This window comes from Colletotrichum spaethianum (genome assembly GCF_022836535.1).
Source record: "Colletotrichum spaethianum MAFF 239500 DNA, contig18, whole genome shotgun sequence".
Taxonomy (NCBI): Eukaryota; Fungi; Ascomycota; class Sordariomycetes; order Glomerellales; family Glomerellaceae; genus Colletotrichum; species Colletotrichum spaethianum.
The window spans coordinates 360,112-374,385 of NW_026054788.1; the positions used below are offsets into that span (position 1 = coordinate 360,112).

The 14,274-nt window shown below is 57.4% G+C and overlaps 2 protein-coding genes across 2 annotated transcripts; one reads left to right on the forward strand and one right to left on the reverse strand.

Moving 5' to 3' along the window:
• Positions 1-1,057: 1,057 nt before the first annotated feature.
• ColSpa_07222 (F-box-like/WD repeat-containing protein TBL1XR1) lies at positions 1,058-3,571 on the reverse strand (the record flags this gene model as incomplete). Its single annotated transcript, XM_049273434.1, has 6 exons — positions 1,058-1,084; positions 1,135-1,575; positions 1,634-2,911; positions 3,088-3,248; positions 3,327-3,343; positions 3,519-3,571. 6 exons carry the CDS (start codon positions 3,569-3,571, stop codon positions 1,058-1,060), a joined length of 1,977 nt encoding a protein of 658 aa, XP_049129391.1.
• Positions 3,572-8,688: 5,117 nt separating this feature from the next.
• ColSpa_07223 (riboflavin kinase) lies at positions 8,689-9,846 on the forward strand (the record flags this gene model as incomplete). The annotated part of the gene is made up of 2 exons (XM_049273435.1): positions 8,689-9,065; positions 9,123-9,846. The coding sequence occupies 2 exons, from the start codon at positions 8,689-8,691 to the stop codon at positions 9,844-9,846; spliced, it is 1,101 nt and encodes a 366-aa protein (XP_049129392.1).
• Positions 9,847-14,274: the final 4,428 nt, after the last annotated feature.

Consider the following 14,274-nt stretch of genomic DNA (forward strand, 5'->3'; position numbering starts at 1 on the left):
TTGTGTCCTGTAGGCACGCTAAGATCGATCGCTTTTCGGTTCCAGATTACTCCGAACCTCCCTGGGAGCCGTATCAAACGCCACCACCGCGGTCCCAGGCTGATGACTCTTAAAACAAACTGGTCTTCCGCCAGCCTAACCGCCCCTCTCGGGTGCCCGAAATGCCCTCCGAGGCGCAGCCAGGAACGGCGGCAACCTCTCTTCCTCTCACCCCGTTACACACTACTCATCTGTCCTATGACTTGAAGGCCACTTCTGTTGCCAAACTAGATACGACCAAGACGGAGCTCATAGACCATTCCTTCCCTTGCCTGCTTACGCCTCTCCATAATGTATGAACTTTGAACTGGGCAAAGTGAGAAAGACAAAGGCGAAACCCAAGTGACATCTGTACATGTCATCAGACTCTAAAGGTGATTCGCACAAACTACTTAGACACCGGAGCATCCTTTGTTGCACCCCTGGCCAAAGGCAAGTTCACTCATCGAAAAAGCAACGAACAGTCGTCAAGTCGTAACCCGCTTTCTTCATATCGGTTGGTATATACAGGCATATTGTACAACGCGCTGACCCTGCGAGTGCCAAGTAATGTATCCCTCCCCTCTCCCGCTCCCGGACACGAAACCCATCGAGTAAATAAAAAAAAGCATTCGACCGAAAAGAGGAAGACAACCGAATCATCTACCACAGCGGACTCTAAACCAACGCTGACTCCAGTGCTTCTTTCCAGAGGCTACGTTGTGTGAGATGACGACGATATGCGTATGCAAGATGGCAGCCGGCTTCTCCCCGAACCCCACCAGCGAGGATTGCATGGTATCCCCTGTAAACAACACCGCCGCGACGCCGGAAACTGCAGATAACTTTGATTGATAAATGTGCGACACGGGCTGTCCTATGCGAATGGCCTCGTGTGGCGGACATGAAGGCGCCTGCCTCGACCTCGAGGATTCCAGTCTTGTATCAGTAGACCGGCGATATCTAATATCTAACACCCCATTTGGAATGCTTCGAGCGATATGAATGAGTGCAAAGAGCACTCTATGCCGGATTCTGCTTATCGGCGGAAGTTGATGACAGCCAGCTGCGTCGGGTTAGGACTGGTTCACGATGGAGCGTCTGAAGATGACTTACTCTGCTGTTGGCTCCATATGCGAGTCTTTGTCCGTCCGCGTCCCAGCACAAACAATGTTCGTCCTCCTCCTCCGGCTCCGAGCTGGCCTTGGGGCTAAGCCAGCCAGGGTGTGGTGCTCTGCTCCAACTGGCCCTAGGCATCGTATGCTCTCCGACCTTCCAGATGAGAATACGGCCGGCTGTGGCTCCAGCAATGAAGGCGCCGTCAGGGGTGAACGCGATGGAGACGATGGGAGATTCCATCGTCAAGATGGACTTGGCTTTTCCTGGCTCAGGGTCCTTGGCGTTAGATATGATGATGGCACAATCATCGCCTCCGGATGCGATTAAACGCTCGTCTTCCGGAACATTCGAGTCCTCGGGAAGAGGTTGCCACTGCACAGCTGTGATAGCCCCAGAATGGGCCGTTATCGACAGCCGTTGACCGTTCTCATCCCAAAGCTAAATGAAAGGTTGAGTCAGCCGAACTCTCGCAGCACAGGCGTCTCAGAATACATACGTCCAGGATACCCTTGTCGCTCGCGGTGGCGGCAAGCTTTGAGCGCCAGTCATAGACAACCTGGGTGAAGGTGTCGTCTTCACGGCTCTCGAGCTTCTTGTTCGGCACAATTGACGTCTCGGTGCACTGCAATGACAGCATCACGTCGCCGCCGGTCAAGAGGAATTCGGTTTCGCTGGTCCATGCGGCATCCAGCGGCCAGTTGAGCAAGTCGTGGTTCGGCAGGAAATATGACAGCGTGTTGGAGGTGAGGGAGTGGTAGACGGTGACGAGCGCGCCGCCGTTTCCGTTGCCATTGCTGTTGTCGGGTGCAATGGCCAGAAGCGCTGCATCACTCGGGCTCCAACGGAGCTTGATGACAGGAGGGTCCGAAACGTCGAACTTATCAATATGCGAACCGTCCTTTGCCCAGATGTGAACCGATGCCTTGTCGCCATGCTCAGTGGCGATAGCAATGGCCGTCCCACCCCAGTTCCAGGCGAGCTGGCCTACCGTGGCTGTCTTGGGTGTCTCGTCGTCGATGAGACTGTGAAACGGGCGGTGGACTCCGTGCACGTGACCGTCGGGCTCGGGAGCTGGGGCAGGCGTCATTGTGCTTGAACGTGAGACGGTCCAAATGCGGGCTAGCGCATCGGTTCCAGCAGCCGCCAAGATGGATGGGTCCTTGGGGTTCCACTCGCAGCGCAACAAGATGGGTGCGTTTTCGCCGTTGGCTGGCGAGGGCGAGGCTCCGGGGCCGCTTGCACTTGCAGCAGCATTCACAATCGCCGTCGTCGGGGCGCCGCCGTCCTGAACGCTGTTGGTGTCACCGGCGTTGCTGTTGGTAGTGGTGGTGGTGCTGTCATCGGGCATTAACCGCAAAAAGGTGGTTTCGGGAGCGAGTTCCTCGACTTTGTCGACCTGCGTGCCCTGCTCGGGACCATCTGTTCTCGGAGTGGGCGTCGGAGCTTGTTCGCCCTCAAGGGGCGACGGATAGGCGTGGTTGTTGTCGCCATGGCTGTCTAGCTCCATGGGGTCCGTGGCTGCATCCGCCCCGTTTGTGCTTTCGTACCCATTGCTGAGCCTGGGCCGCTTGCTGGGTGAGCCGCCATTCACCATGTGCTGTTGTGACCGGCTGTCAAATTGGCGTTTCCGAGTGTTTTCGACCTCCATCTCTGTGTCGTCCACCTCGCCATCGGCGTCCTCGTCCTCCTCGACCTTCTGAGGCGGTTGAGCGATCAATGGCCCAAACAACCCCACCTGCAGTGCTTCGGCCGCAGCCGCTGCATCTGGAGGCACCTGCACGCGCAAAGGGAAAAAGTGTCAGTTTGCCAACGTTCGCACGCTTCCACACACACACACTCTCTCTCTCTCACCCACCCACACGTCACAGACTCGGGCTGCATCGGCTGCTCACGACGCGGAGGGGGGAGGAAGAGGAAAAGCAGCCATGGCCGGGGAGTGGATCAACGTACCAATTTCTTCGCATGCTCTCTCTCGAGGGCATGGTAGCAGAGGCCCTTGTTGATGACGGACACCAATGCATGACTCTTGACGTGATTTGCGAAATCAAAATGGCGATGAGGCTGCTGAATGTGCCATTCCTTCTGGAACTTGGCTGCGGTTTCTCGGTAGTCTGCAATCGTCAGTGAGAAAAAAAAGCCATGGCCCACCACCAGCTGTCGCTGGCTGTACCCAGACGGTCATCACGTACTGCCTTCCAAGAGATACCTGTGGACCGAGTCGACGTTAGCAATGCCGAGAGACGGAAAGGAGAGGCCGTCCCTCTCGAGAGTCTCAATCCACGAGAAGGACGAAGCCGCAGGGCGTGAGGTGAGTGAGGCGCGCGATTGTGTGTGTGATGGTGCGCCGGGTGCGGGTGAGACGCGAAAAAGGGTGAACTCACCTCCAGACGAGGAAGTTGACTCTGTCCGAGTCGAGGTACTCCTTGGTGACCATGCCGATGCCGCGAAGTGCCGCTGTGGGCGGCGTGATTGAGATCAGTTCGTTACGGGGGACTCTATCGTGGACTCAACGATCAGTCGTTGGCGGGCGCGTTTTCCGGGGGCGTCGTCGAGGGCGAGGGTGAAGCGGTTTTGCAGTCGTCGATTCGAGATGAGAGGAAAGATTGAAGATTGAGGAAGCCCGCAAGAGTGGATGAAATGGAAGGATGGGCGAATCTGAATCTGGCGGTACGTAGGCAAGGTACCTTGTTTAGGCGAGACCAGGCGTGAGGCGTGGCGCTAGCGCCAGCAGCCCAGTTGGATTCAATGGCGGACACTGACTGGGCTAGCGACTGAGGTAGGGGACTACCAATGACTGGGCCGGGGGGGGGAGGGGAGCAAGAAGAGAGACAGCACTGCGACTGGGACATGACGGGATTGGCACACACGCCTTTTCTCGCTCTTTGCGTGTCCTCCCTCTCTCTCCCCTCCGCATTGCACTCTGTGCCGAACTTGTGGTGTGCAGCACATGGTGGATTGAAGTAAGTGGGATGGCCATGGCACTGGCACTGGCATTGGCACTGGCATTTGCAGCAGCCAAACCACCGCCCACAAGTCCGTACCGCCATTGAGCACTTCTTGTCCTTCTCCATCTGCGTCTCCACGTGAGGTACCTTTCCGTTCGGCCTTCCGCAGCCTCCATCCCCATCTCCTTCGGTGCGGCGATACGGTGATGCAGTTGCAACGCGCACACATGCACACCTCGCACTCTTCTCTCACCCTCTCACACTCTCACACTCTCATCCTTTCTTACTCTCTTGCTCACACACACGCACACACACACACACACACACGCATTCGAGTCGCTGTCGGATAAGGAGCGGCAGGGAATCCATCGTAGGGAAAGGAGGGGGGAAAGGGACCATCCTCAGGCCCCTGGACCCCGGTCGATGCTTTGAAAGTCCCAGGGAAGACTAATGAACGAACGAGCGCAGCCAGCATCAGCCAGATACGAATCTTGGAGACTCCCATCAACTGGGACGGGAGCTGGAGGAACAAGCATACCCAAGGAAAGAGTACGTACCGACCATGTCGGACGGGTGTGGAGCCGGCCCAAAGTGCATGATCCAAGGTACTTAACCTTCAGCGTACCTTTGGGGCCGTTCTTCCAAGTGCTCCCGGAGCCAGCCAGCATGTATGTAGTAGCGTAGCGTCGGATCAAAAGCCAACGGACGTGACGAGAGGGCAGGCAGACAGGCAGGCAAACAATTCTTCTTTCAATGTCCATTGTTTGAGGGAGTGGCCTTGATCACCATTGCCTATCCCCTTCGGATAACTCTCAGCCCTCTGGCTACATCTCCGCATGCAGACCAACTGGACTGGCCCACAAGAGCTACAGTTTGCCCCTTGACCTTCTTTTCCATCATCGTCGTCGTCGTCGTCGTCGTGGTGTATGCCAGCGTTAGGGGGCCTGTGATGCACTGTACTACTTGTGCATGGGCATGGGGCAGAAGGTGCGGAAAGGCTTCGAGAAACCGACAATTCTCTGCTAATCCCGTGGTCCCGGCCATCAATTTGTTGTTGTGGTCCTTTGGATTTGGGGGGGGGGATGTTTGGGGCTGCAACTCGAAATACCAGGCCGAAAAGACAGGGTTCCTGGAAGAGCCACATTTCGAGGACTTGGAAGGTGGCCCTGACCACACACAGTCACAATGCCGCCCCTTGCGCCTGCTCCGCCTGAGGTGAGGTACCTTGCCGTACAGTATTACCTTGGCCATGGAAAACCTCAGTACAGTGCCTGGGTTGCCTGACCTGCCTGCGTGCTTTTTTCCTATCTCTCTCTCTCACTCTTTCGATCAGAAGGTACAAAGAGGGGGGGGTAAGCGGGAATAGCGCGCCGCTCGCTTCTCGCTGGGCGTCTCCGCGCCGTGATGCAATGCGAACGTGACCGGGAACTCGGCCGGACACAAGTCAGGATAGCTTCGTGTGTGGCCATACTTGACAACGATCGTGTTCCCACGTCTCACGGCTAGGGAGCGACTGTCTCTTTCTTCTGACCACCGCCGACCGGGCAATCCAGTAGGTAGGCATTGTGTATGTATCGACACCTCGGCCTGCGTGACCGCATCAGAAGAAAGGAAAAACTCGATCGTTTCAGGGGTCCAGAACAAGCAAGACAATGTGGGTGCCAGGCTCGTCCTGACAGGCCGGCCGACAGCTGGAGTGGCTGGAGGGCTGGCGACGTTGAACTTTGAGGTAAAAAAGGTACGGAGCACGAGTACAGTCGAAAGATACATTGAAAAGTACCTGCAGCGAAGTGCGATGCACGGATTGGCTGGCTGCCACCTGGGACTTGAAATGTCGAGGACCCCCCTCGAAACCCGCCTTAGGTAAGGCAGCTCCCCAGTTTCTTCGACCAGTCATTGGGAAAACCCGAAAACCCCCAGTGCCTTTATCCCGGGCCTGATCTGCTGTTCAAACTCTGACTCTGCCGTCCGTCATGTCTGCCAGTGCACACGCTCGCCGCAAGTCGCTTTCGTTGCATTTGCGCCAATCGAATGCAGTTTCCTGTGTCACAGCTGGTGACCTGCCTCGTGCTCCGGCATCCCCCCTTGTATCGTAGTCGATGATGCCGTTGCCATCCCCACCTCATCGTTCGGGGGACTTGGGTAGAAGAGAGAGGGAGAGAGACAGGTCCACCGCCGGAAACAGTCTCACTGTCCTGAGTCTTGACTTTCGAGGTTTCTGGCCCCCAGCGGCAACCATAAAAAGCCAAAATGGCACAATTAAAGCAGGGGACACACGCGGAAGCGACACCGCAGAGCCAGGCTTCGGAGAGGGCAGACAAGACAAGCACCAGGGCCGGCACCAGCACCGGACCATACATGCTTGTCTGGCGTACTGCTGTGTCTTGACGTCTTGCACCCAACCATCTTTGTGATTGCAGCACGGCCTAGCCTGCATGCACAAATCGACACGGTACGTACCCATCCTTTTTCTTTCCTTTCTTCTTCTGATTTTTGCCCCATGCGGCCATCGCCCTAGAGGCTAATGCCGAGAGAGGGCCGCGCCTCTTGGGGCTGCAGCCCAGATGGACAGCGGTTTGTCGTCTGTTTCCAATTCTTACCCGTCGTGTACGTACCTCGAAACCTTGACTGGCAAGGCAAGGTACGGTGCCGAGTGGGGGATACAAATCATGACAGCAGCAAGCTGGGGGAGAGCCCAAGGTCGGAGTCGGAGGAGACGGCCTCCCTCTGCAGGGCTGCTGTCGGAAGCGATTCCATCGAAAGGGAGAAAAGCCATCGTCGTTGTCGATTCGAGACTCGTCAATCTTCCGGCTCGCTCCTCCGCTCTCACTATCCACCACCACCTTCCTCTCGTCTGCTCGCGAGGTCATCTCTTGTGTGTACGTGGCACTGCCCGTCAAGGGGCCTTCCCTGGCGGGAACCGCTGGTTGCGAGGCGCCTGTGGGTGGGTGTGGACAAGGATGTGATGGCTGCATGGCCTTCGATCTTTAATAGCTCCGGGGACTTCTTCAGGGCCCCCTGCCACCGCCTGTCTGTGACCACTCGTCGCTGGCCAGTCACACCGGCACATCAGTCCAAGCCGAATGGGACCTTGTTTTGTGGTCAAACTTCCTCCCGTCAGCGTTGGCCAACGTTTTGTCGTTCGGAAACGCCCCTGGGGAATGGTACATGAAGGACGCTCACACACATAGACCACTCCTAGGCGGCATGCTGGCAGCACGGACTCAGTTGATACTGGCGCTGTTGCTCGTGCTATGCCTGTGCTGATGCTGATGCTCATGCTGATTCTGCGTTCCGAGACCGTCTAATCAATGGCTAAATGCATCCCAACGCAATGCCGCCGCAAGGTCTGGGGTATTTTGATGACGAGGGCTGGGGTTCGTCGGCCCTCAGCCGCCAGCCGCAACCTGGGCGAGTTGACAGCCGTTGCACCGGTGACAGGTGATCGATTTCGTGGTGGTATTTCTTCAAATTGTCAGTCTTTTCCTGTGGCTCAATGATGCCATGGCGAAAGCAACGGCGTCTCCTTCCCAGCCGACCGAGCCAGCCTAGTCAAGCGACGAGCGATCTGGCACTTCTTCTGGTGGTCTTAGGGCGAGCCGTCCGAGGTTTTGCGGCACCGTCCGAAGGCGTCCAGGGGCCTTGCTCCCGAGTCAGTTTTCCCGTCAGGACACACTCACCCTCAATCGCTCCCTCGCCGAAGCTCCCATTGGATTGCGTCGTAGAAGGCATATCTTGTCGTCCGTTGCAGCATTCCTCGAGACCTTGTCGGCATGGTCCATAAGCTTGACTATGCGAAAGCAAAACAAACAAGTTCTTCCGGTCGTCGCGAGGCCGGCGGCACCTGTGGGAAAAGGTGGACAAGCGGCTTCTCGCTGTGGTTGGCACGGCCGGGCTGGGCTGGCGTTCAACCGAACCAAAAGTGCCTTTGGGAGCCCTGCAGGGATGGGACCACGAGATCTCCCCGTTTCGACCGCATCGAAGACTTGTCGGATCCACCAGTGGAACACTCCCACGCCCCCCTCCCAACCCGTTCATCGCCCTGCAGATGATTGAAAAACTCTGGGGCCTGTTTGTGCTTTCTGTGCGTCGCTGCTGCTGCTGCTGTGTCAACACCGAATCAACCGAAAGCCGGGCTGTCGACGAAAGAATCCTATTGTTAGAGGCACCCGCTCGCCATTGATACATGGCATGCAGGAAAACGCATCACAGAGGCACAAGAGGTTGTTCGACAGGAACGTGGCTCGAGGATACGTACCTCAGCTGGGGGCGAGCAAGCTGCCCGCTCGTGTCATTTTTGCTGGGGACCCGTCAAAATAGACCGCGGGACCCAATCAGTCCCGTATGCAATGGCCTGTGCGTCAAGCTTCACAGCTCCAGACCCCAAAAGGACTAGCCTACTCCTGATCCGCGGTGCGACTATAATCCGTGGTCGGGAGCTCCACTGAAACGACCCTGGGACGCCTTACCATTCTCGTCCAAGTGTCCCCTTGGGTGAGGCTCCAGGACCAGATATCTGAAGGGCAGAAACGCGAGCTTGTGCTGTCACGATCGCAACCTAAATGACCTGTTAACGTCCACCGCCCCGACCGGAAGCTGTCCTAACATGCCGCCTCGAATCAACATCCCGCCGGTCACCCGGGTACTTCTAGCTGTGCTCGTTGTGCAGTCGTTCCTTAGCGCTGCGATCCGCTATCGGCAATGGAGCGCGACGTCCGAGATCGTGATACCATACTTGACGCTCATCCCTCAGCTCTCCCTTATTTACCCGTGGACTTTCTTGACATCGACACTCGTCGAGAACAACATCTTCACACTCGGCATTGCCTGTGTCACCATCTACCAAGGAGGTAGATACCTGGAGAGAGCTTGGTCGTCGGCGGAGCTGGCCAAATTCGTCGCCATCACTGCTCTGATCCCGAATACCTTGACCTTTGCGCTCATGATCATCTTCTTTACCCTGACAAGAAACGAGCGCTGGACGTAAGTCGGAACAGTTCTCTACTCGAGCTCTCAGGAAACTAATCAAGCGCCAAATAGACTGACCGTCATCGGCGGCACGATCCCAACGCAAATCTCCTTTCTCGTCGCATTCAGCCAGCTCGTCCCGGCGCACACCGTCACTCTGTTCCGCGGAATTCTTTCCCTTCGAGTTCCGAGATTCCCTCTGCTGTATCTAGGCATCGTCTTTGTCCTGTCTCTGACGCCGCTTCTGACGACCGCCTCCTTCTCCCTTGCTCTGAGCGGTTTCCTTACGAGCTGGACCTACCTGCGCTTTTACAAGACCGTCTTCCCCGACCTCGACTCCTCTCAGCCGACTTCCCTCCGGGGAGACGCCAGCGAGACCTTTGCGTTTGCCGAGTTCTTCCCCGCACCGGTGAAGCCGTTCGTAGCCACCGTCTCGGCCCAGATTTTCGAGGTACTGGTCGCGATGCGGCTATGCACCCCGTTCCCGGACAGCGGCCCCGCCGGACGAGGTAACAACTACATTCAGAGAAGCGCCCCCGGCGGCGCGAGGGCCGAGGCGGAGCGCAGAAGAGCGCTGGCACTCAAGACGCTAGACCAGAGGTTGCACGCAGCGACGGCTGGCAGCGCGGCGACCCGGTCCCCGTCACAACCCCCGGCGCAGCAGCCCACAGGCCCGACGGTGCATACGCAGCCGCAGCCCAACACGCAGACGGCCATGACCACCCAGCCAACTGCCATGCTGGGGGAGACAAACTACCACCCTGAACAGGACCCGAGCGAGAAATCTACATCGTGAGTCGTGCCTCGACTAGAGAGATCGGTTTTTTCTCACCCGGTCCTTGGGCCGGATTGGTGATTGGGACAGCAGGCAGCTGACGACGGATGGAAACGGCCGACGATGTACTCTTTATGTGTTGAATTAGGGTGACCTTTTTTAGTTTAATTCTGGGCTTTGTTTTGTCTGGCATTGGCGTCTACAGACGGATACCTTCAATGCGCGCGCGCGCGAGAGAGAGAGAGAGACGGGAGGTGGAGCGATATGAGCGGCGAGCTGGTGTTAGAGCAGCGTAGTTGGCCGTGGAGGTGTATTATGGTTCACCCAAAGGGCGGGTTTTTATTGGGAATGATGCATGTCTAGAAGAATCATGGTTCACTGTCCCTCGCCAGGCGCCGGATCATAAGACGTCTGCACGCTCTGTCCCGTCGTCCTCCCCACGTGTCTGTATCATGTCTCCGCCTCCCGGTCGACCTCGATCTGCCATCGTTGCTCCACCGGTACCCCGAAAGCAAAGGGGGAAGGGCCTTGTTCACTAGGCTCCGGTTCTTCGGGGCCGAAAAACGAACGAAAAGGGAGAGACGGTCATCTTTTTGGGCGGCTCTCGGACTGTTGTCATGTATGGCGACCCCTCGGACGTTGGTTCCCGGCCTCCTTTTCGCTTATTCCTCCTCCTGCTCTCCACCGTGCTGAACTGTAAGCGCCCTGTATGGAGTCTTTTTTCTTTCCAGTCGTCCCTTCCCGTCGTCGTTGTCGGGCCCTTTCTTCTTCCCCCAAACTGACACACGCGATCGCCGGTCCGTGGGGCGGCGGGTGCCGGTGCCGGTGCGGTGCGGTCGGAGCTCCACGCCCCCTTTCCCTCCATCCACCCTAGCAGATCTGGGAAGGGGGCAATCGGGAGAAAGGGTGGAACACTCTCGTAGGTATGTGTGCGAGACTCGTGCAACTTGACAAGTGAGCGGTGTTGCTCAGAGCCTCCTCCCGCGCGGAATTACTGGCGGCTGGAGGCTAGCGCTCGCGACCGGCCCGAATTGGCTTTCGAGACCCAAGGACTCTGCTGGCCTGGGAGCAGAGGGCGTGATGGATGACGCACAGCACCGGCGGCGGTTGTCATCGACAGGTTTCTTGTAACGCCTGCGATCAAACTGCACAAGACCGAACAAGAGCAGCGTGTGCACCGCCAACCTTCTGGCGCTTCACCACATCGGCCTGGGTATCAGGTCCACTGCACCTCACGATTGGGAGTTGTCTAGTTTGCGCAAGACAGGACCCGGGGAACTAGCTAGCATCACTAGGTCGAGAGCCTAGGCGGGCACGAGATTAGCCATGGCGCCCATCAATCTGTTTATATCGTATGCGGCTGCCTCGAAGCCTTTCCCAGCCCGTGCTCCGCCGCCAGTCTGGCGACCACGATTTGCGGGAGCGCGTCCCCGAACACGTCGGGGGGAAGACGTCAAGAAAGAAGATGCGCCCTCTGTCTCGCCCTTTCCCTCGTCCTCCCCCCTTTACTTTCCAGTTCTCTTCCTTTTTCTCTGCCTTCCATCTCGTCCTACCCGTCCGTCCGTTCGCCTCACAAAGGGTCCGTGACCCGCGTTCTTCAGTGCGTGCTCATGCCCCGCCTCCATTCCGACATCCGGAACGTCTTTTAACCCAAAGTTGAGATCGCAAAGTCACGAGGGGGTGTGCCCTGGCGCTCGGGTTTCCGACTCGCACATGAAGGTCAGGGGGAAAATGCCATTCAGGTCCATCGAGGGACGCGGTTTTGGATCCCACAGGAATGCAATAATCTAAGATGCCATTCCTCCCCCTTCCCTCCCTCAAGGTCTGTCTCTCTCTCTCTCTCTCTCTCTCCCCAACCGTTCAAGCCTGGTGAGATTTAGAGTTGCGGGACATGGAGACCGAGGAACGTTTGAGGCGCGTCGATCTCTCGTGATCCATGCGCGTCAGAGGGACTCGGGAGCTGGGAGAGAGTGCGAAATGGGAAAAGAAACAAAACTCGTCCCACGACGGGCCGCCACAGGACGACTGACGCAGCGCGCGTTGCGTAGCCGGAGGCAGACGCAAAGAGACGGTGTGGGCCGTGTGGTGGGTGTACTGGGCTGTTTTGAAGTGTCTGGATTGAACGGCGCACATAATTCCGGATCGAGTGCGTAAGACGAGACGAAAGGCACGGAAGAGTGGAAGCAAAGTTTACTTGCATTGAAATGCGTAAAGGCGCATCATCGACAGATCGAGTGTCATGTGTCGAAAGAGAGCGCTTATCGAGCCGGGGAGATACTCGTCCCTTTTCTGCCAACAACCCGTCGTCTGCTCCGTCTCCTCTTCGGATATGTCTCATCTCACCTTAAGCTCTGTGGTGATGGGCTTCTAATCCCAGAGCCTCGTCGAAGAAACGGGGGGCGGGGGTGAGCGGGCTTAGAGTGTGCCCAAGCCGGCCGGCACTGCGGTGCTGTTATGCGAATCCCCAAACGATCGATGCCTTGCGAGGGTCATCCGGATGGCTGTCAACGTGGGTGGAGAGGATGTCTGTCGATCCGCAGCGTCCGGTGGGAAGGGCAGAAACTCTACGAACATGACACATTAAACCTCGGGGCAGCTCGTCTCTGCATGACACAGCCGTGGGAGAGAACGTGGTCGGGGATTCCCTGGTCGTCCGGTCTTTCTTCGCTCCCTTCTTTTTCATTACGGTTCCTTCAATCCCAACGTCTTGCGTCTCTTCTCTGCAATGGAAGCGAACCGAAAAGGTGTCTCTAACCAATGCAGCCCAAGTGGCGCGTGCACCCGTGCGGGAGAGTCTTGACACAGCGACTTGCGTATGCCCGATGGTTTGGTCTCACGAGTCACTGCCGCCTCTTGGCGTCGACTAGGCTGCACATACAGTCCTAAGGGGAACATGGTTAGAAATAAGCATGCCGGGCAATGTCTTGGCAGGATGTGATATTTCAAAGGCTTACAACTCAGAGGTGTCTGCAGCACAACTTGCGGTCGACCACCTCTGCGCGTATGTGCTCCCTCATTGAACTGCCGCCGGGGAAAGGAGATCAGACGCGTCAAACCGCCCAGACTTGGGCGCCTGGAATCTTGGGCCAACATGGAACATGTCAATCACGAAGACGGGCATCCGCCGATCCAAGGGTACGTATCTAGCGCGTGCAGCGTACCTTAGGCGAGGGTGGGGAAAGGCTTGCTTTTTGCCTTTGGCTCGAGAGGGAAAGGACAATGAAGAAGAGCAATTTAGAAAAAAAAGGTTTCTGCCGATGTAGCGTTGGCCGGCCGGACCAATCACCGCGAAAACGTGCTTGGTAGCCGGGGTTCTCATGGTTTTGAGGCGGAGAGGGGATGACGAGGTGAGTGTGGGAGCCCCACCTTCAGCACGCCTTTTTCAGCAGGTGCTCTCGCCGTGTTTGGGGTCCTGGGCCGATGATTCGGCGATACGGCGATGTGTGTTGAAGTACCGCCCCTGATAAACTCATGTATGAGTGGGAAGAGAGATGGGCCGGAGCCGCTGAGGATATCCACCGGGAGATCAGAGCCTTGAGAAACTGAATGGAACGGAAAGACACCGGCGGCCAGGGCTTGGCTTGGCTTGGCTTGGCTTTCGAGGCCCGGTTGCTTCTGTTGATGATGCACTTGGCTTTTTGGATGAGTCGGCTTCCCCGTGGCGCGTGCAGCCCTGGGCGTCTGTGGCTCGTGAGGTTGCCGAGGAGTGGGAGGTGTGGCATCCCGTTCGGAGCGCTCTGTCTAGGCCGCCGGCTGGCTTGGGCTGGGCTGCATCATCTGTCTCACATTTTTTAATTGATTCCCATGTTCCACAACCCTCGCAGGAATGTGCGCCCGCGCAGCCGTGGCATCCTCCCCCCGAATGAAGCCGTTGGCAGGCAGACGCAGAAGCACAAGCATACAAGCAGAAAGCTGTCTAAGCAGCAGCCTGCAGTGCTGGGGCGGCGGCGGCGGCGGCGGTGCTGGCTGCATCTAGCAAACCGCCCTGCATTGGCGACTCTTGAGCCTTCTCGCATCCCTTTGGCCAGGCCCCGATGCCAAGACTCGAGCATCGTGGCAGCGGTGTCGTGCCATGAGTTGATGTGGCGGTGGTGGGATGTGGGACGCGGGTGTTTGAGATGCCCGCGCTTTGCGCTCAGCGGTTCGATCTGCACGTATCCTTGCGGGACTTCGTGCTTGTCTGCGAATTGGCTCCCGGGAGACAAGAGAGAAGGAGGTTTGGGATGGGGTGACGGAGAAAGTCTGGCTGTTGCGACAAACACATACTATGTACCATAGCAGGTCCATACGATATCGTGACTGGGAAGGCCGGTCCAGTGTGCTGCGTAGTCGACGCGCGAGATGGGACGGTTTGTGATGGAGGGGGCACATAGTTGTCGGGGATAGGCTCGTCATATTGGAGACAAGCTCACGTGTAGGTAATGGTTGCCGACAGGACCGAGTCCCAAC